The sequence below is a fragment of the Impatiens glandulifera genome, chromosome 8, assembly GCF_907164915.1.
Source record: "Impatiens glandulifera chromosome 8, dImpGla2.1, whole genome shotgun sequence".
NCBI classification, from domain to species: Eukaryota; Viridiplantae; Streptophyta; class Magnoliopsida; order Ericales; family Balsaminaceae; genus Impatiens; species Impatiens glandulifera.
This window is the reverse complement of record NC_061869.1, coordinates 28,651-50,249: the sequence shown is the minus strand read 5'-3', so window position 1 is coordinate 50,249 and position 21,599 is coordinate 28,651. Positions and strand designations below refer to the sequence as shown.

General features: G+C 33.2%; 1 protein-coding gene, 1 long non-coding RNA gene and 2 pseudogenes across 2 annotated transcripts; 3 read left to right on the top strand and 1 right to left on the bottom strand.

Annotated features, from left to right (window-relative positions):
* The first annotated feature begins 1,202 nt into the window (after positions 1-1,202).
* On the top strand, positions 1,203-4,341 carry LOC124911166 (WD repeat-containing protein 44-like). Its single transcript, XM_047451619.1, has 6 exons — positions 1,203-1,292; positions 1,573-2,074; positions 2,167-2,218; positions 3,385-3,464; positions 3,542-3,635; positions 4,020-4,341. Exons 2-6 carry the CDS (start codon positions 1,979-1,981, stop codon positions 4,262-4,264), a joined length of 567 nt encoding a protein of 188 aa, XP_047307575.1. The 5' UTR covers positions 1,203-1,292; positions 1,573-1,978; the 3' UTR covers positions 4,265-4,341.
* A 4,619-nt stretch (positions 4,342-8,960) lies between these two features.
* LOC124911165 lies at positions 8,961-10,391 on the bottom strand (annotated as a pseudogene).
* A 4,247-nt stretch (positions 10,392-14,638) lies between these two features.
* LOC124911169 lies at positions 14,639-15,899 on the top strand. The gene is made up of 2 exons (XR_007096586.1): positions 14,639-14,832; positions 15,807-15,899. It is a non-coding gene; the product is annotated as an uncharacterized LOC124911169 (long non-coding RNA).
* A 562-nt stretch (positions 15,900-16,461) lies between these two features.
* Positions 16,462-18,567, top strand: LOC124911552 (annotated as a pseudogene).
* Positions 18,568-21,599: the final 3,032 nt, after the last annotated feature.

Genomic DNA, 21,599 nt, shown 5'->3' with positions numbered 1-21,599 from the left:
TAAAATTAAGAATGGTAAAATTACATTGTGTTTGTTGGAATTTCAATTTTAATGTTATTTTTTGTTTACTAAAACCTAATAAAATTGGAATTAAGCCCATAATTTCGATTAAAATGCATGATCAAGTTGCATAGTAAGCTTTGCAAGAAAAGAAAATAAAGCATAAGAAATCATATAGACAAAATGGAAGAAAAGTTAAGGGTAAAAACGCTCAAGTGATAATAAGTTGAGGGCAAGAGGGAACTTTATTCCTGAGGCATAACTTGTCGAGGACAAACTAAAACACCGAGCACACGATGTTTCCCTAAGCTCTAGGGTTTCATCATCTTCTCCATTTTCAGAATTTCAACCATGGCTACTGCAACAATCGATCACCGCGTTTCCGATCTGACATCCTCCGGCGATGCTTGGTCGGCGAAGACGGGAACTTCGAAACAGGGAGAGGGACTGAGACAGTACTACTAGCAACACATACACGATCTTCAGCTTCAGGTTCGACAGAAGACTCACAATCTCAACCGTCTCGAAGCTCATAGAAATGATTTGAATTCCAAAGGTAAATCCATGTGTTTATCTTATTGATTGTCTAGTATTGTACTTTCACTTGATACTTCTGTTGTTCGAAGTTGTTATGACCTATGGTAGCCATTAATGGTGGAATTTTTTATCCACTGTCTAGTGAGGATGCTGAAGGAAGAGCTGTAGAACTTCTACAGGAGCCTGGATCGATCATATGTTGGTGAATTTGTCAAAGTCATAGGGAAATGTAAAGTTCTTGTGAAGGCAAGTCTCGACTTTCTATTAACTTCATTATATAGTTCTATTTCCACTTGATAGGATGAGTTTGATATATATCCACATTGATATCTCATCCTGGATTCCACTAGACATAAGGTTTTTTTTTTTATCTGTTCTCTCTTTTTTGAAGCTACAATGTATTGAGGATTCTTCAGAAGTTGATCTTTTTTATTTGGATTGGATCTCTTGATTTGGAAGTATTGTTTGAGTATAATTTATAGTTTTTACCATTTTGTGGATGCTTATTTTTTACCAGTTTTAATTGTTCTCAGCTTCAAATGCTGAAGGCTTTATACATTTCTAAGTTAGTTGCTTTGTTAATTGGAAATTTTTCATGCTCATGAAATTTTCTTCACTTTTCAAATAGGGGGTTCTACTGTATGGACCACCTGGTACTGGGAAAACGCTATTGTCTAGAGCAGTAGCTCATCATACTGATTGTAGGCTATTGGGGAGGGATCCTGTATGGTCAAGTAACTTTTTGTCATGGCCAGGTTAGTAAATGTCCTCATGTGAAGGCCATATACATTTTTGCTCAGACTTGTTTGATGTAAAAACAATTTGGGGGAAAAGCTGTTACTTGGGATAATTTGGTTAATTGACTAAAATATCATTTGTTGTTAATATTTTAAAATGTTATTAGTTGATGTTAGTTATTTTGATTAAATAAAAGAGGACATGAACTTAAATATTAGTTAATTAGTTGGTTGGGTATTTAAGAAAGGGGAGAAGGAGGAGGGTTTCTAGATTATCTAAATCTACTCTTGATTCCAGGACGACTACTACTTCGAAAGTAATTGGTTCTATGAATTCTAGGTCTATTGGACCAACCGCCTCGTTTAATTGTTTGGGAATTCAATCGGAGATCAGCAAGGTTGAAGGGGGTGCTGAAGAACGGAACATTAATCTCCATGTGGGTCATGTTGAAGCTTCTTCTTCTTCTTCTTTTGGAGATGAAGGATGTACAACGAGATTGATCAGGTGGGTTCTCTTACAAAACACACTTTTCCAGCTTTCACACGATTCTATAATATATGTTATTAATTAAAAAGTTAAGTTAAGAAGGAATCTTATATGATCTCATTTATATATATCTTTGATTACTTACATGAATTAGCTGCAATTTACAAATTGCAATGGAATATTGTTATATTTTGATTTGTAGGAAATGATATAATAAATGATTGTTAGACTTCAATCCCAATATGTTTGTCTTTTTGTGTGGTTTGTTTGGGACTTTGGGTGGGATGGTATGGCTTATTACCCAAATGGAAAGGTTGGTGATTTCAATCTGTTCTCTAGAAACTTGCTATTATTATGTGTGTCAATTTGTTTATTGGTGACACTCAAAACTCTTAATGATTTTAGGGCGCAGTTGTGGGATTGATGGATGGGAGTTGTTGTTTCTATGACATTGTAGGTATGGTGGAGCTTTACCTGTTTTGGTTGATATTTTTTGTTTAGAGCTAAATGTAAAAATTCTATGATTATGTTATGATCCAAATATGTAACCTAGAGTTCTTAAGGAGAGAATTAGAGGATTAATTAGAATGGCCTAAGCCCTAAGATGAAAAGAAATTCTGAGATATTCATGAGAATCACTAATACAAGGATTCTGACTATATATCTAGTGCGCGAAAAGCTGGCTGGGCACCCTTTTGCATTCATATAGATCTCATTCCTTTATAACATATCTAGTGAGAATCCTCCTTTTTGAGAGAAATGATTTTGTTCATGCACCATACTTGTTAGAACTGTAAGAGATCATTTGGAGAAAGAAAGACATTATAATTGTACATTGATATGACAGAAGATCTTTGACTGAGCAAGGTGTCTTGGTTTTTCTTTCTCTCATTTGAAGAAGGTTTCCACCTTAATTTTTCTTTTTTGAAAAGTGAGAATCTTTCCATTGATCCACAGTCAAAGTGAAACTGGCATTGGTAAAATCCAAATCAAAGCAATACAAATCATAACAACAGTCTACATGAATTAATCAAACAAAGACCTCCAAGAAAATGAAAGCCTCAAACACTTAAAGCTCTAAATCAGTTTTCAAAATGAACTGAGGTTGATCTTAAGCTTGAGTTTCTTGAGAGTGTCAGGAATGTGTAGTTGACACTGCTATAAAGTCTGTCTCTCTTTTTTCCAAGCTTAGATTTTGCAATTTTAGCTTCCTTTTGTATCGTACTCTGAACAATCTCAGAGACAATTTTTTTATCATTTATTCCGCCAAAAGGGGTAATCAAGCTTCTCATCGATAATAGTCTGATCTTCCTTGGGAGTCTTCTCCTACCTTTCACTACTCTTCTACCATCGGCCTCTTGCCCAAAAATGGTGTTTAAAGGTTTGATGAGAAGTGGTACACGTTATAGTCCTTGCTTTCTCTCCCTTGTTCGATGCACATCATCACAAATTATTCATCAGTTTCCACCTTAAATATTGAATTATTCAACTACTGCCTAACCATTAGTAGCCAATTTACAAAATATCTTTTTTACCCTCTAATTTTCCTGTTTAGTAACATTGATTTTTTTATGATTCAAGATGGCTCTAACTGATTACTAAACTATAATATATATTCGACAGATAATCACTTGCAGCTAAATAGTCAAACATGTTTGAAGGAGAAAAAGAAGTTATCCTGCAAGAGAATAATTGGGTTTCAGGTAAAATTTTTGCACTCCTATAACTGTAGCAGAATTTTATCTCCATCCTTCACATTGTACCCATTTTGTATTTTCAGTTTTCTCCTGTTGACCCGAGTAAAGTGCTCGTCACTTCCGCCAATTCACAAATTCGACTACTATCTGGCTGCAATATTATCTTCAAATTTACGGGTAAGACACCAAATGTCTTTTCTCTCTAAAAATTGTAATATTTGAACTGCATTGAACCTATTTTGAAACTGATATTTTGTCACCATCACGATCCCATCGAAAAATCGCCAAAGACAATGTTTTTTTTTCTACGACTTAACTTGAATAGTATCTGTTCTATAAGTAGGGTACATATGTCTATTGATGAGACATCTCTGCTAGACTAGGGACTAGTTTTCTGTAATTAGTGTATCCTCTTACTTTATTTGGTAAATGGTATAGATTTTTCTTTTCATGATTATGATACACATAGTTTTATAGATGATTAGTATTGTTATTCTTTACAAACATTACAAATTATATATTTTTAAATTATATACTGAGTTAGTCTAATTCATTTTTCAGCCAGAAAAAATCTTGGAAGTCAAATAAAAGCTTCCTTTACCATGGACGGAAGACACATTATCTCAACAAGTGAAGATGCTCAAATCTACGTATGGGACTGCGACCAAGAAACCCCTTCAAAAACAAAGAAAATATCTCTCTCTCAGTTCTGTAGTTTAGTTCAGCTTACTTTTTTTTTATGTAAGGAAAAATTAGTTCCCACATCGCCATATTCCAAAAGAAATAGAATGTATATAACTGATTAGAATTCTTCTTATCATGTAAAGGCTTAAAACATGTGCCTGTGACCCATGTGGGGGTAATTATGCTCAACATAAGTCAGTCTAAATTTAATGAGTTCGAATATGCAGCGTCAAGCAGTTCCGCTTTCGCGGTCTGAGAAGTGCATTTTAGCGAATGGTGGGGCTACACTTGGTGGCGAACTAGCTTTCGGGTTGGTTGGTGTGCCTGATGCTTGGAATGAGCTCCTCTATGCACAGCTTTTGATCAGAAATCACCTACAAAAACCACATTCCTGGTCATAGAATTATTTCCCTTGATTTTATCTCCAGAATATAATCACATACTGTATATAAAGAAAAACACCAACCAACCCATGGAATATTATTATTATGTAGATTGTTTATATTTACCAAGGTAAATAGTTTTTTGTTTTGTTTTTCTTTAAGATAATATAATATATAAAGGAATAGTTTGAAATCTCAGTCATGTGTTTTGATGAACGAATAGATAGCTTAATGAATCATGCTATATTTGAATTCGGAGCTGATACATATATTTGCAATAATAGAAAATTAATGATACATATGCTGTATTTTAGTAAAACCCTTGAATTTGTATCTAGCATATGTTGTGAATTAATTGAGAATGATGAAATTTGTTGTAATTTTTATGTCAAAAATCAACTTTTACAATATAGAAGAAGAATCATGATGAATTAAAATTTATAATACCTGCTCTAATCCCTAGATTGGCAATCTAGTTGAATTCAGTAAAGTAAGATTTAAGTAAAAGTTCTCAATCACTATAAGAAGAGAGCACACTTGCAGAGTTGAACTTTGTTTTAGAGGAAGTCACTTTATTTTTTTGATTAATGATGAATGTTTGATTACTGGGAAAATACATTGATATTATGCACTACTCGGCTCTGCATTTGCAAATTAACTTGTTTTTGCAATGTCTTGCTTGTTTTACATTCAGTTACTGTGGTCAGAAAGCAATTTATAGATCAGATACCGAAATATTGAATGCAAAGATGGAAGACTTGGATCTCGGTTTGAGGTTGAAGTAAGACGATATAAAACATTTGAGGATATCAGAAAAAAATTTACAAAAAGAGAAGGATGATCTTTTGGACATTCAGAGGAATTTTTCTTGCAAATTAGACAAAGCATTTCAAGAGATAAAGAATCTTAAAGATTTCCTTAAAGTTCTAGCTGCAGGACTGGGTGATAGTTTGAACTTTTCAGTCAAGCTTATGCAACAGATCTCCTTGTATGAATTTTCGATAAACCCTAAACATCTATTAATATTATTCTATTAATTTTGTCGGGAATATCAAACCATCCTAATGTGATTGCCAAAGAACTTCTATCAATTTCTTCCCTTTTCACCACTTAGAACTAAAAACTGCAAATCTCTCATATTCAAGAAAACAGTCCATGTAGCTGAATCTGTAGGACTTTACTCTAACCAAAAAGTCATACTATATTTCAATAAAATATTTTTGTCTTTTTTTTTTATCAAATAGTCCACAACTATTTTTCGATAACAATTTTTTTTTTTTTTTTTTTCAAACTTAGTCAATTAAAGAGTATGTATTAAAACATAAATAAAAGTCATGTTTTTAATAAAAAAAAAAATTTAAAATTACTAAATAGACTTATTGAATGTATCATCCTACACTTATTATTACTGATCAAATAAATTAATTATAAAAAAATATATATTATTATCTTTTTTTAATAATATATTATTTAAAGAAAAAATACGATAGTTAACATATTAATTAGTAATTAGTAAAATAAAATTAAACAATGCGATAAAAAAATAATTAAATTGTATTATCTGCCACAAAAATTGACCCCAATAAAAAAAGATTTTTTATACTAATTAACTTTTTTAATAAAAATAAAATGTAAAATTATAATATATAAACTTTTTTAATATATATTAAAAATATTAGTATAATGGATAAAAAAATATATATATTTAATTAATTCATAATATATATATATATATTTATTAATTAATAATTAAAGTTGGGTTAGTATGGATTCATACTTAATTTAATTTATATTAATTAATATAACAATTTATATAAGGAATTAGATAAATATAATTTTGCTTTATTATGAATCGGATAGTCTTTATCTTTATCCTTAGGTTACTAATAAAATCTGACATAAAAAATAAATTGAGTGTAGTTATAATCATGTTTAGAAATACTATGATTGAGTGTAAAGAAAAAAATGTCATTAAAAATAAAAAAGATATTACATGGGAGAGTATTTAACTCAATTAGAATTATATTGCTCTCAATTGCAATTCACACATTTGATATTTTATCTAATTTGAATTTTAAAATTTTAAAATTTTTGGAGATTGAAACATAGTAAAATTTCAAGTTAAGTGACACATTTTAATTAAATTAGTAATTAAAAAAATTTGTTTATAAAATTTTGTTGTCATACCTAGAATCCATGCCCCCAATTAATTTAAAGAGAATAAAAATAAAATTTTTAGTCAAGGTCTTATCAGGATAACAATTTTTTTTTTGTCAGGTTAGGTATCAAAATGAAAATTGTATAATTAGCCAAGTGTTTAATTAATTACTCTCCATAATTCATTATTGAGGCCTTATTCTCTTATATGATTAGGAACCTATGTCAACAAAAATATATTAGACCTAAAATGATAGAAATTATTGTTTGATATAATAAAATGGAAAATTATAGAAAACTATTGATTTATATGATATAGTGACGATTTTACTTGAGAATAGTCTCAACCAATATATCAATATACAATTGAATCAAATATGTTTCCCAAATATCATTAATCATAGTAAAGTTGTCAAAGTTGCGAGTAAAATCTTGAAGATCGAGTCATGTATTAATGACGAGTTAACTTGATAAACTCATCAAACTTAGTAAAATCAATAAAATCAACTAACTTTATCTTTTTCTTTATTCTTTAGATGGGTATTCAAATTATTTGGTTTATTAAACAAAAAATTAATACATTACTCTATAGTTAAGAAAAAAAGAAATAAAATGATGGTCAAACAAGAATATAGGAATAAATAAATATAATGTTATAAATAATAAGGGTTATTTAATCTGAAAATAAAATTTTAAAATATTCCTACATAATTTTAGTTTATTTCCAACTTTATAATATTTTATTTTTTATTTTGATATATTTGTTATAAAAATCAAAATTTATTAATTAAGTTATAATTTTTTTTAAATTTAACTAACAACACCTCTCGAACATGTTATAAATCTATAATATATAATTAATATATAATTATAGACCTCCCATTTTACACCAAACTTATCATTTAAATTTAGGTCTCATTAAATAAATCAACAAATTAAAAATAACTTAAAATGTTATTATATTTTTTTTTAATTCTAATAAAATAAATAAATCAACAAATTAAAAATAACTTGAAATGATATTATATATTTTTTTTAATTTGCTTGTGTCGTTTTGCAGATTAAAGAAGAAGAAAAAATGTCTCAAATCAAACGGGGCCAAGGCAGCAAGGCACCAAGACAGCGCTTTCCCTTCCTTCTTCTCCAAGTCCAACACGCACCAGACGCTCCTTTCCATTTTCAGCTTCGTCTATTCTTTTCTCTCACCTAGAGGAGGATCGCGAGGCGGCCGAAGAAGAAATATAAGATAAAGGGGGAGAACGTTGTGGTTCTGAGGGGGGAGAATCTTGAGCGATTTTGGCAAAGGAAACAGGCATGGCAAATTTCCGGGTTTGGGGAGACCCAAACCGGACCGGACCCGATTTTGCCCCGAAAAAACGGGTATTTAAATTACCCGAAATATCGGTTCGAACCGATGGGTACCCGACCCGAACCGGACCCGATGTTTTAAAATAATTTATATTTTACTTATTTAACTAATTTTAACCCATTAATATATTTTTAAATTTTACCTATGTTTTAAATTTGGATAAAATTAAACAAAATTTTAATATTTTAAAAGATACATTAAAAAAATCAGTTATTTTAAGCTTTAAAAAATTATTTAATAAAAACAATTATAAATATTCCATTTAAAAAAACAGTGATATATTATATATTATATATATATTAATAATATTTTAAAATATATATATATATTAAAAAAAATATCATTTTCTCTAACCTATCATCCTCTCTTCCTCATCTCTTATTCTCTATCATTTTCGGATTTTGTCGCAATTTTAACCTCAGTTAAAGAAGGGAAATCAATTTCTATTTTCCCGCCTGGTAATATTATTATTATTTCCTTTAATTTTCTAATGCTTAAGCTAAATGGGATATTGAGTGTTGACCTAAACTCTATATTAGAATTAGATAATTTGGTTTCCATGAGCAGAATAGTTGGAATTAGGTAATTTGGTTTCTATGAGCAGAATAGCTACAGCAGCCTGTATAAATGGAAAAGGGACATTAAAGCCGAACAGAGAGAAAAAAAAAAAAATTATAAACAATTTTATTATTTTTCGGGTATCCGGAACCGACTCGGACCCGAACCGGAACCGATCGGTTCCGACCCGAAATTACCCGGAACCGAAAAGTAAACAAATTATCCGAACCGATCGGTTCGGTTCCTTCGGGTACCCGAACCGTTGGTTCCATTTTGCCATGCCTAAAAGGAAAGCTCGAATAACCTCTAATGCATCAGCCCACCTATATCATCATCATGACTCAAAACAAATACAAGAACTACACAACAATATTAGGCATTTTTATGTTTGTTTGTAATTTTGTGGGTAGGGGAAAAGCATGTATATCCAACAGGTTGTACTTGAGATGATAAAGAAGTGCCTTTTTTTGTTTATGGTTTGTTCTTATCAGATCTTGTCATCAAGTTTTGAGGAATTCGAAAGTCCCTCGCGCTGCTTCTGTTGACTAACTGATATCTTGCGTTTCTTCCCACCTGGTTTAGAGGAAGCATTACCGTACCATACCATCCCAATCACCGCTATTGTCATTCCTATAACCACTTGTAGATTTAGGCCCTCTTTCCCAAAGAACAAGAATCCTAGTATTAATACTAGGATTGTCTTCATATGCCCAAGGACTTGAAATGATACGGCAGTGAATCTTCCTATGCATATGAACTGGCTAAGGTTAGTCCCTACTACAATCGTGCAAGAAAGGACGATAAATACCTGAAACAACAAACAAAAAGATGAAATGAAAAGTGAAATCCTAAACTCTAAACTATTTTTTTTTCTCTTTTTTTTACTTACAATAGATGATAGGCTGTACTCAAATGCATCAACTCTTTTGGTCGTGAGGCAATAATCAAGTAAGAGGGCAATAAGCAGCAAACTTGTAGCCTGAGATGGTGCGGTGTGCCCCAACAAATTGAAAGAACTAAGAGAGTTTTTCCTCTGAAGGAAATGCACATAATATTGTTGCAGAGCAGTACTCAATACTACAATAAACGCAGCTATGAAACCTCTTCCATTTACACTAACATCAGTAACTGTGCAAACTCCTACCCCCTCAGAACAACTGCAATACTAAGTTTCGTGTTTCTTGAGTATCGAATCTTGTCAAAAACCACTTCAAGTAAGCACGACACAGGTATCATGCTCAGCTTTGCAATCTGTGTATACGAAATTCAATATTTCATTCCATCCACATGAGACTAACATTCATACCAGCAATTGAGAAGTTAGCGACTATAACAAATTTCAGTAGGTCGGTGACTGGTAAATGTGAAGCTTGTATGTAACCCAGCCACCTCAGAATAGCAGTCATCAATGTTGTCGTAGCAAAATGCAGTCGAGTCAATGTTGTAGCTGCATGCATTATCCATTGATTTGTCAAATAACAGAGTCATCAAGGTTGTCCTAGTAAAATATATATATAAAATGATTTGATTATGAACAAAAATAAAGGAAATTGACCAAAAACTGAAACCATATGTAGCCATTAATGCTTTATTGACTAGAATGATTCCAACAGATGTGACGACATTTAACATCCATGCAGCTGCATCAACTGCATCCTTCTTCTCAGCCTTGCAAGAAGGTGCCATTTTCTATAACCACTTCCTTCCTTAAATTATTATATATCAATCAATTGCACCAAAATCTTCACCATTCCTCCTCCTCCATAATAACTTGTCAATTTCAACACCTGCTTGTGGTTCAAGGTGTGTATGTGTGTGTGTGGAATCAACGACACTTCCACGGAAACCCTGAAAGAAGATATAATCAAGAACTAATATCATCGTGAACATACTCAAACAAACTAGTCACAAAGCCATCATCACAGCACTAAAGGTTAATAATTTTCTTACCATCCTACTAATGGACTTGTTGGTCCATTGTCTGCAAACGCAGTTTCAGTTCCATATTTTCAGATGCCAGACCACTTGTATCTCTCTGTCAAAGTTAGAACAACACAAAATTGTCAAAATCATAAACATTAAATAGCCCCAACTTCTTGCCATGAAAACAGAAGATGGAAAAACAAAACACATTATGTTGTGCTAGACCATCTACATACTTGCACCAGGGTTAGCTGAGTGGACAATGAAGTTGATTCTGTTTGCAGAGTTTGAACCTTCCGTTCAAGCTCATTAATATACCTCATCTTCCTTTCCTTAGACCTGGCAGCTGACTGTCGGTTTCCCCAGATCCTATAATAAGTCAAGTTGATTGATGTTACAAGTGTGAAGGCAAACATAAGTTAGCATAAAATCATTGATGACTGATTATCTCTGTTGGATGTAGTAAGTACTTCCAGCAAGGGACTAGGGATAAAATATGCATTCAAGCAAATTATTGCTACATACACATTAACAGAGACAATATTCAAAACCCATAGGCCTTATATAACAAGATTTAACTACGCATTTAAAGGATAAATTGTCAGCACAAATAGATTATTATTACTGTTTCATTGGTGCACCATAATATGTCACAGCACATAGGTCAATTTTTATATCAATCATACAAGCAAGTCCATCACTCTTTCTGCAAACAAGAAAACGATTAGAGCCAGCATCCCATGATATCCTAGAGAGCAACCAGTATTTCAGTGACACAATTCCATGCAATGCAAATACATTGCATCCACATCAAACAGACAATAACCAGGCTCCACTGCAAAAAAAAATAGGAAAATAGATATAACTTGAGCTTAAATGTACATGGAAAAGAATAAAAAAATAACTATTGAGGAAGGTGAATACTGCTAACAAATACTTAGGTTAAGTTGACTTGAATCAACACAGTAATCAATCCAAGTCCAAAGAAATGAGATACGCCTATAACTAAATAAGTCGAGGATGTCTCTTTCGCACAGAATGATCGGAACATGAACTTTATTTCCAGAATTTGAGACTAATTCATCCATAACCTGTTCCTCAAATGAATTCTGCATAATATTTCCATTCTCAATAGCAGAATGTATTAATGTAGAATTTTTTTTCACCTGCAGCACCTCCATTAGAAATTAAATCAGTTGCATTTCCATTAGAATTTTCACCGTTTACAGCATTAACATTGTCTTTCCTTTTTATTTCTGAATTAAACCAGAAGCATACTCTAATCAAACAGCAGAAAAATCATCAGTCATATTAAAAGCATGGCCTTCAAACTCAATTCCTGCAATCTTCATCAGGTTAGGCTGAACCACAGCAGTCTTAAAAACATTAACCTCAGTCTCTGTTTCAGATTCTTGATCGGGTTACAAAGTACAGGAAAGAATTCCCACATCGATATATTACAAAGTAAATTATATGAATATAATGGGTTAGAATTTAGTTAATAATTGCTGGGCTGAATAATATGTGACTGTGACCCAACGGGGTAAAGCTTTGTTGCCAGATGATCGGGTTTACCCGGTGGGTGGTAATTTGGGTTTAATTTTGTGGACTATTTGACAGTCAGTGATATCTAGACGAATTAAAATTTTTTTTAAGACTAAAAATTTCTTTATGTCAAAACCCTAATACAATTTATTAAATCAAACTATTAAAACATATTACAAATTCAAATCAACCCTAAATACAAAATGAACAAAGCAAATCAAACCTAGAGAATTTGTCCAATTACAAGATTATGGTCCCTTTTTATCAATAAAGAATATGATTCTTGAATGATACGAAGAAATGCCCATTATCTTCTTTTTTTTTTTTATAATGACGAAGATTATGTGTTTAATGATAAGAAATGAATTGAAAATGAAGGATCAAATGGTAGACATGCAAATGTTTTAATATAATGGGATTGAAAAATTTTGAGCCACAAGATTGATTACACATGTTGATGCAAGTAAATGGTCACATCCCACCTAACATTTATATATTGTCAAATACAATGAGTATTCTATTTGTTACTTACCATTTTAAATAATAATATATATTTTTTTCAATTTCTCATGTATTTTTTTTTATGAAATATGATTATTTACGTGATGCTAATTCAATATAACGAACTTAACTTAAAATAATTTTAATGAGAATTGAATATAAAAATTATAGTCTTTTAAATAAAAAAATTATCTTTTTAACTAGTAAATTATGTTATAACTAAATTATGATTGACCTAAAATTAGTAATTATATGGTTGTGTTTGTGTTAAAATATTCAAGTGAATGAGATTATTCTTCACAATAGAACTATCATATAACGTATTAACAGAAAAAAAAGGAAAAAAAAATATATTTAATAAACTAATATAACAAACAATAAGAGATCAAAACTCATACTAATTTTATACTTGAACAGAAATAATAATAATTTTATTACCAAATAAATAAAGGTCAATTGCTATTTAGAACTCAAACTATGATCATTTTTTATAAAATGAGACTCGAACTTTAAACTTTGTCCTATAATACTTTAATTATTAAAAATTTTGTCATTAATTCTTTTTTTCACTTTCTTACTTTAACATAATATTTTTTTTCTTAAATAATTTATCACATTTATAAAGATAAAATATCAATTCTTTTTTTTTTCGATTTTTCCAATTATTCTCACTTATTATATATATTTTTAAGGTATTATAACAATATTCGACAGTTTTGAACACATATATTTTGAAAAATACTCAATTTAAAACATAAATACGTCTAAATTGCTAAACAAAACACAAAGTTGTGTCTTTATGAATATTTTTTAAAAATAAATACAAAATATTTCTCTTTTTAAATTTTCTTAAATATTTTTTCAAATTACAATTTTTTTAGTTACTTAAATCAAATTCGACAAATTAAAATGCGTAAATATCGAAAACAATACTCAATTTAAAAAAATATGTTCAAAACGTTTCTAAATATCATTTAATTTAATTTTAAAAAGTGACAAATTAATTAGAAAAACGAAATATTACATTAAAATAAGATGTGAACATTTTGTTTATTTGAAAAAGGTTTCTAATGACTAAAATTTTGGATAGTTTAACCTCATTTGACTCATAAAAATATTCCATCCAAGTATCAAAACCTAATTAATTAGGTGAAAATGATAAAATAAAAAAATATAAAAATAAATTAACTATGTCTAGTGAGACACTATGTCTAGTGATATATGCACGTGGGGGAGATCTTGAGGCATGAAAAAAATTAATTATCTCACTAAGAATATTAAATTGTATAGACGAAACCATATTGGTGCATGCTTTTTATTTTATTTTATTTTATAACAAAAAGAAACATACCATTACTAATTCCTTGTTTATAGGTATAAAATAATGTTAGATTGTAATAAAATTGGACAAAAAGTTTTGATTTGGTCTACGACAATGCACTTTTGAATCTATTTTAATTGAATAATCACATATTAATATCATAACTAAATTTAAACCTATTTGGAAATTGTTATTTTGATATTATTTATGCTGAAAATTTGTCAAAATAAATAACTCAAGCAATTATTTTAATGACTTAAGATTTTTTTACTATATTTGTATTCCCTTTCAATATTTGAATTTGTTATTATTTTACACTTATTATATATATATATATAATAATAATAATAATAATATACCAAATTGACTAAACCCTAAATCGAGAGGTCGATCGTGAAGATAGAGAGAAAGATTTCTCTGAAGATCGCGATCGAGGTCATAAGCACCGGTCCAGTAGGCACAAATCATTCAAAGATGACCGCGATGATAAATAAAGGCATCGCTCAAAGTACGACAAGCACCGGGGGACGACGATGGCGGCGGTGACCGCCGAAGGACCCGAGAGCATTCTTCGGAGCGTGAGAGATTTCGTGAAGGGAAGATGGATATGGAAGATAACAGGGAGATGCAATCCGATCGTCGCGATAAGCGCAAGAGATCTCATGAACCTAAGAACGATCGAGGAAAGTGTGAGAAGTCTTACGATAAAGATAATAAGTCAGATCGGGATAAACGTGAGAAATCGTATGAGACAGAAGGGAGTAGGGAAATGCAGACGGAGCCACCTTTCTTCTCCAACACGTTGATGACCTGGAGTCGACTCCAATTTTCGATGAGTTGCCCACGGCCAAAATCGTGTCCGTTTCTCGGCCTGACGCTACCGATATTAGTCCAGCACTCCTTTCTTACACCATCGAGTTCCAATACAAATAGGTATGATCTCTTTTAACTGATCATAGCTTGTTTGTTTTTGCTCTTGCTCTTGTTTATTGCGAGTGAATATGTGAATTGCGATTCTGAATATTGAGGTGATAAATAGACAAATGTTTGAGCTAAGTTTCTACTGCTTGTAGGGGTTTGACAGTCTAAAATGTTTTTTAATCTTACTAGAAATATGTGGAGCTAACTGCTAAGCTGTTTGGTTTCAACTTTGCATACGACTTTGATTAATAGAAATAGGCTCAACATACTACTGTAATATATAAGTGGAAACTGACATTAGAACCTTATTGAAACGGTTTCACAAACAAAACATTGGATCAAGCTTTCATTAATGGGACTGAGTTCTACTCAATGATGAGTTAGCCACTTGAATTTCAGACTCCTGGCATAATTCACTCACTTCCATACTAATACTAGTCATGAATGGTATTATTTTATTATATTATCAGCTTAGGAAAATTACTATGGTTACTAAAGTCTTTTCCAAGTTGCTTTGATTTGATTATTAATATTGATTGATTCCTGTAACTGAAAGCCTAGAGTTACACCAGAGTTACATATATAATCAAATGAAGGATTTGCATTTTTCTCATTGATGGGATGAAAAATTGGATTAGTTTGTGTGGCTAATCTTATCATGCACCTTTTGTTTGGTATTGTTTCATTTCACATATCAAGAAGTACTTAGATTTCAGATTATTTATATGTTGTCTAATTTCAGTAGTTTCAGTTGATGTTAGTCTTCTAGGCGAGTTTATTAGTCATGTTTTCAGCACATTGATTTCTGACTGTGGAAAATGATAGTATTCTTATTGTGGAAAATGAGAGTGGTTGCTAGAGGATCATTTGTAATCCTTCCTTTTCATAAAGTTGAACTCAATATAGTTTCACTGTGAGAATGAACGTATTTTGGACCAACTAAATGGTACATATGAATAATACTTTTTTTCTTTCTATTTTAATAGTTGCATAAGAAAGCTGCACAAGTGTTTTATTTACATTTCGCTTTGAAGAGGCGAACATTTATAGAGGAAGTTCAGGAGAAACAGGAACAGGTATGCTAACTTTCTATGTTAGACATGGGCTCCTATTCTTTGTTGACCATGTTTTGTGATTTCATCTATAATCTCTTAGGTTGTACTAGGATTCTTTCTATGTTGTATGTATTGGCTATTTCATTGATCGTTATTTCTATTGTTCATTCTCTATTGTAAAATTGACACAGAATCAAAAGCAACCATTGAAGCATCAGAATCAAAAGCAACTGCCCAACGGATTTCTTTCAGTTCTGCCTGAACTTTCACTTAGTTTTGTTCAGCCTTATATTTTTTTTTATTGTAAAACTATGTTTTTCCCACCTCGCCAAGTTATGAAGATTTTGTTATGTATATATATCATTAATTATCTACCTATATTTGATGGGTTAGGTAATCTGGGCCTGTGACCCAAATGGGGGAGATAATGGAATTTGGGAAACTGTTCCATACAGGTTCGCCCGAAAGGGTTGTTTCTTCTGACTACAGATTTGCAAATTTTATTTGTTAGTGGTGGGATCTCATCGGACGGCGCACATCTTCGCGTTGAATAAAAGCAGTAAGTAACACGTACTATTTATACTTAAAGCAATCAGCGCATCTATTTCTGCCTCATTCTTCTACTCGTTCAAATTTTCAATCGCAAAAATCACCCATGGTAGTTTCTCTCTCTCTCTCTCTGAATTTGTACTATTTCTTCATGTCCATCTTTAACATCTAGTTTTTCATCGCATGCACTTCCTAATCAACAAACTGTCGACTATCCGAGCTTCAAGCTTGTCATCGTCGGCGATGGCGGCACAGGTATCTGATTGCTCTCTATTTTCTTCATCTTTCATTTCTTCCCAACTAATAATATTGTTATAGAACCTATCTTGGATTCTCCAGTATTTTCATTTGCCTCTTATTATTAGATTTTATCTTTATATGATATGATTGTTTGTTCTGAATACAACAGGTAAAACAACTTTTGTTAAACGCCATCTCACTGGAGAATTCGAGAAGAAATACGAACGTAAGCAGCGCCATCTCTTCTTGTTTTTGTTTTTCCTTATTCTTCGTTTTATCTTAATTATGCAAACACATATTAACATCTTCTCGCTTGGTTTGCAGCGACTATTGGTGTGGAAGTTCATCCATTGGATTTCACCACGAATTGTGGCAAGATAAGGTTCTACTGCTGGGACACTGCCGGCCAAGAGAAATTCGGAGGTCTAAGAGATGGTTACTAGTACGTTACCCACTGTTTTTACTTCTTCCTTGTCAATTCCTTTTTATTTTCTACTCAATCCAACTTATCTGTCATAAGATGTTATATTTTCTGTTAAAGACATGCAATCTTTAGATAATGATTACTCAACTAGATAGATAGATAGATATCAATACTATTACAAAGCCACTTCACTTATAGTAACTTATAGGGTGGGTGGGTGGGTCGGTCGTCAAAGTCTTAATTGTGAAATATTTGCTAAATAAACAAGTCAATACTACCCTACCTAGTTCATATTCTTTTCAATATTGCAGTATTCATGGACAATGTGCAATCATAATGTTTGATGTTACTGCACGACTGACTTAAAAAAATGTTCCTACATGGCATCGGGATCTTTGCAGGTTTGTTTTTATAACAATTATATGTATGAAGCACATAAGTTTTATCTTTATTTAATAAGAAATATTGTTATATCTTATAATCATCAGGGTTTGTGAGATTGTGAGAATATCCCGATTGTTCTTTGTGGAAACAAAGTTGATGTCAAGAATAGACAGGTCAAGGCAAAGCAGGTTACCTTCCACAGAAAGAAAAATCTTCAATACTATGAGATTTCTGCAAAGAGTAACTACAACTTTGAGAAGCCTTATATCTTGCTATGAAGTTTTCAGGGTATGAATGGGTTACTCTGTTCTTTTCTTCTCAAATTCATGCCAAAAATAGTAAAATAACCCCAAGTATGTTCGTTTGTTGTTTGATATCATAACTTCTGTGTGACATGCCACAGTGATCCGAACCTTCACATTGTTGGGGAAATTGCTCTGGCGCCTCCAGAAGTTGCTATTGACATGTCTGCACAACAACAGTGAGTTTTTTTCCCTCACATGTGAACTGATGTGTAATATTATTTGGTATATAGCTTCTTGAATGTAACTTTATGCCCGAAATAACTCTTTGTGCAGGCATGAAGCTGAGTTGATTAATGTTTCCGCACAGCCTTTACCAGATGATGATGATGATCTGTTTGATTAGAAGAAATCTTTTGAACGGGCTTTTCCTCTTTTGGCCTGCCTCTTCTTACTTAATGAAACGGGATCCTTCTTCTGTGAGCACGCCTTACCTTCTTCATAAGAGTGGGCTCAATTTATCTTTGACTACAGCAATTTGGTTTGATTCTTGTTCGATTGTATAAACTGCTATGCTTCTGCAGGACTTTAAAGATCATCATCTCCAGTAAAAGTAGTTCCTCCTACACAGCAGCAAGGACACATAGATGATGATGAGTCAAGTTCTCATCCCTGGGTTGATCTCAAGGCTGCACTTGCTAGAGTTAGTTTATCTCTGAAGTAAAGATGACTTCAGTCTGCAGCAAATGTCTTCTTAAAAATATGACTAATTTTGCGTTTGCTTCTCTTCTGCAGCTTATACTACATCATCAAGTGCATGGACCCTTGTACAACAGAGAAGCTTAATGCGTAGACACAAAACAGCAAGGTAAAAGATAGCCCAAAACCTATTCCGCTAACCAAACCTTGTCTTATCCCATTCTTCCTTGGACCGTCACATTTTGTATAGGAAATGAATTTGAATGTTGAGTTTTGATTGAATTACTTGATTGTTGTGTATAGGATCGTCTGATGTTGCAGGTGAAGGTGAAGAATGGGTGATTCTGCATTCATGGAAGACTATGGATCACCTCCTGATATGTATACAGCATAATCATAAACCCTTTGCTGTATTCAGCCTATTTTTTTTTTTATGTAATGAGTTTTTTCCCACATTGCTAGAGAAGAAAAGAAATGATATGTATATAATATATTATAATTAAGCATATAGCATGGGCCTGTATCATGGGCTTGTGATTTGCATGTGTTTATTGGGTGGGTTTTAAAGTTTGGGATTAACGGAATCCACCTAAAAGGGTGGGCGGGTGGTATTTCGGGTTTCGGGTTTGGGGTTTGGGGTTTGGGGTTTGGGGTTTGGGGTTTGGGGTTTAGGGTTTAGGGTTTAGGGTTTAGGGTTTAGGGTTTAGGGTTTAGGGTTTAGGGTTTAGGGTTTAGGGTTTAGGGTTTAGGGTTTAGGGTTTAGGGTTAGGGTTTAGGGTTTAGGGTTTAGGGTTTAGGGTTTAGGGTTTAGGGTTTAGGGTTTAGGGTTTAGGGTTTAGGGTTTAGGGTTTAGGGTTTAGGGTTTAGGGTTTAGGGTTTAGGGTTTAGGGTTTAGGGTTTAGGGTTTAGGGTTTAGGGTTTAGGGTTTAGGGTTTAGGGTTTAGGGTTTAGGGTTTAGGGTTTAGGGTTTAGGGTTTAGGGTTTAGGGTTTAGGGTTTAGGGTTTAGGGTTTAGGGTTTAGGGTTTAGGGTTTAGGGTTTAGGGTTTAGGGTTTAGGGTTAGGGTTTAGGGTTTAGGGTTTAGGGTTTAGGGTTTAGGGTTTAGGGTTTAGGGTTTAGGGTTTAGGGTTTAGGGTTTAGGGTTTAGGGTTTAGGGTTTAGGGTTTAGGGTTTAGGGTTTAGGGTTTAGGGTTTAGGGTTTAGGGTTTAGGGTTTAGGGTTTAGGGTTTAGGGTTTAGGGTTTAGGGTTTAGGGGTTTAGGGTTTAGGGTTTAGGGTTTAGGGTTTGGGGTTAGGGTTTAGGGTTTAGGGTTTAGGGTTTAGGGTTTAGGGTTTAGGGTTTAGGGTTTAGGGTTTAGGGTTTAGGGTTTAGGGTTTAGGGTTTAGGGTTTAGGGTTTAGGGTTTAGGGTTTAGGGTTTAGGGTTTAGGGTTTAGGGTTTAGGGTTTAGGGTTTAGGGTTTAGGGTTTAGGGTTTAGGGTTTAGGGTTTAGGGTTTAGGGTTTAGGGTTTAGGGTTTAGGGTTTAGGGTTTAGGGTTTAGGGTTTAGGGTTTAGGGTTTAGGGTTTAGGGTTTAGGGTTTAGGGTTTAGGGTTTAGGGTTTAGGGTTTAGGGTTTAGGGTTTAGGGTTTAGGGTTTAGGGTTTAGGGTTTAGGGTTTAGGGTTTAGGGTTTAGGGTTTAGGGTTTAGGGTTTAGGGTTTAGGGTTTAGGGTTTAGGGTTTAGGGTTTAGGGTTTAGGGTTTAGGGTTTAGGGTTTAGGGTTTAGGGTTTAGGGTTTAGGGTTTAGGGTTTAGGGTTTAGGGTTTAGGGTTTAGGGTTTAGGGTTTAGGGTTTAGGGTTTAGGGTTTAGGGTTTAGGGTTTAGGGTTTAGGGTTTAGGGTTTAGGGTTTAGGGTTTAGGGTTTAGGGTTTAGGGTTTAGGGTTTAGGGTTTAGGGTTTAGGGTTTAGGGTTTAGGGTTTAGGGTTTAGGGTTTAGGGTTTAGGGTTTAGGGTTTAGGGTTTAGGGTTTAGGGTTTAGGGTTTAGGGTTTAGGGTTTAGGGTTTAGGGTTTAGGGTTTAGGGTTTAGGGTTTAGGGTTTAGGGTTTAGGGTTTAGGGTTTAGGGTTTAGGGTTTAGGGTTTAGGGTTTAGGGTTTAGGGTTTAGGGTTTAGGGTTTAGGGTTTAGGGTTTAGGGTTTAGGGTTTAGGGTTTAGGGTTTAGGGTTTAGGGTTTAGGGTTTAGGGTTTAGGGTTTAGGGTTTAGGGTTTAGGGTTTAGGGTTTAGGGTTTAGGGTTTAGGGTTTAGGGTTTAGGGTTTAGGGTTTAGGGTTTAGGGTTTAGGGTTTAGGGTTTAGGGTTTAGGGTTTAGGGTTTAGGGTTTAGGGTTTAGGGTTTAGGGTTTAGGGTTTAGGGTTTAGGGTTTAGGGTTTAGGGTTTAGGGTTTAGGGTTTAGGGTTTAGGGTTTAGGGTTTAGGGTTTAGGGTTTAGGGTTTAGGGTTTAGGGTTTAGGGTTTAGGGTTTAGGGTTTAGGGTTTAGGGTTTAGGGTTTAGGGTTTAGGGTTTAGGGTTTAGGGTTTAGGGTTTAGGGTTTAGGGTTTAGGGTTTAGGGTTTAGGGTTTAGGGTTTAGGGTTTAGGGTTTAGGGTTTAGGGTTTAGGGTTTAGGGTTTAGGGTTTAGGGTTAGGGTTTAGGGTTTAGGGTTTAGGGTTTAGGGTTTAGGGTTTAGGGTTTAGGGTTTAGGGTTTAGGGTTTAGGGTTTAGGGTTTAGGGTTTAGGGTTTAGGGTTTAGGGTTTAGGGTTTAGGGTTTAGGGTTTAGGGTTTAGGGTTTAGGGTTTAGGGTTTAGGGTTTAGGGTTTAGGGTTTAGGGTTTAGGGTTTAGGGTTTAGGGTTTAGGGTTTAGGGTTTAGGGTTTAGGGTTTAGGGTTTAGGGTTTAGGGTTTAGGGTTTAGGGTTTAGGGTTTAGGGTTTAGGGTTTAGGGTTTAGGGTTTAGGGTTTAGGGTTTAGGGTTTAGGGTTTAGGGTTTAGGGTTTAGGGTTTAGGGTTTAGGGTTTAGGGTTTAGGGTTTAGGGTTTAGGGTTTAGGGTTTAGGGTTTAGGGTTTAGGGTTTAGGGTTTAGGGTTTAGGGTTTAGGGTTTAGGGTTTAGGGTTTAGGGTTTAGGGTTTAGGGTTTAGGGTTTAGGGTTTAGGGTTTAGGGTTTAGGGTTTAGGGTT

Bases quoted from the DNA above. Each gene is read 5' to 3' on its own strand.
- LOC124911166 (XM_047451619.1), top strand. From the start codon at position 1,979: ATGATTGTTAGACTTCAATCCCAATATGTTTGTCTTTTTGTGTGGTTT. The intron at 2,219-3,384 runs GTATGGTGGAGC...TATATTCGACAG, and splicing joins TTGTTTCTATGACATTGTAG to ATAATCACTTGCAGCTAAAT. The intron at 3,636-4,019 runs GTAAGACACCAA...TTCATTTTTCAG, and splicing joins TATTATCTTCAAATTTACGG to CCAGAAAAAATCTTGGAAGT.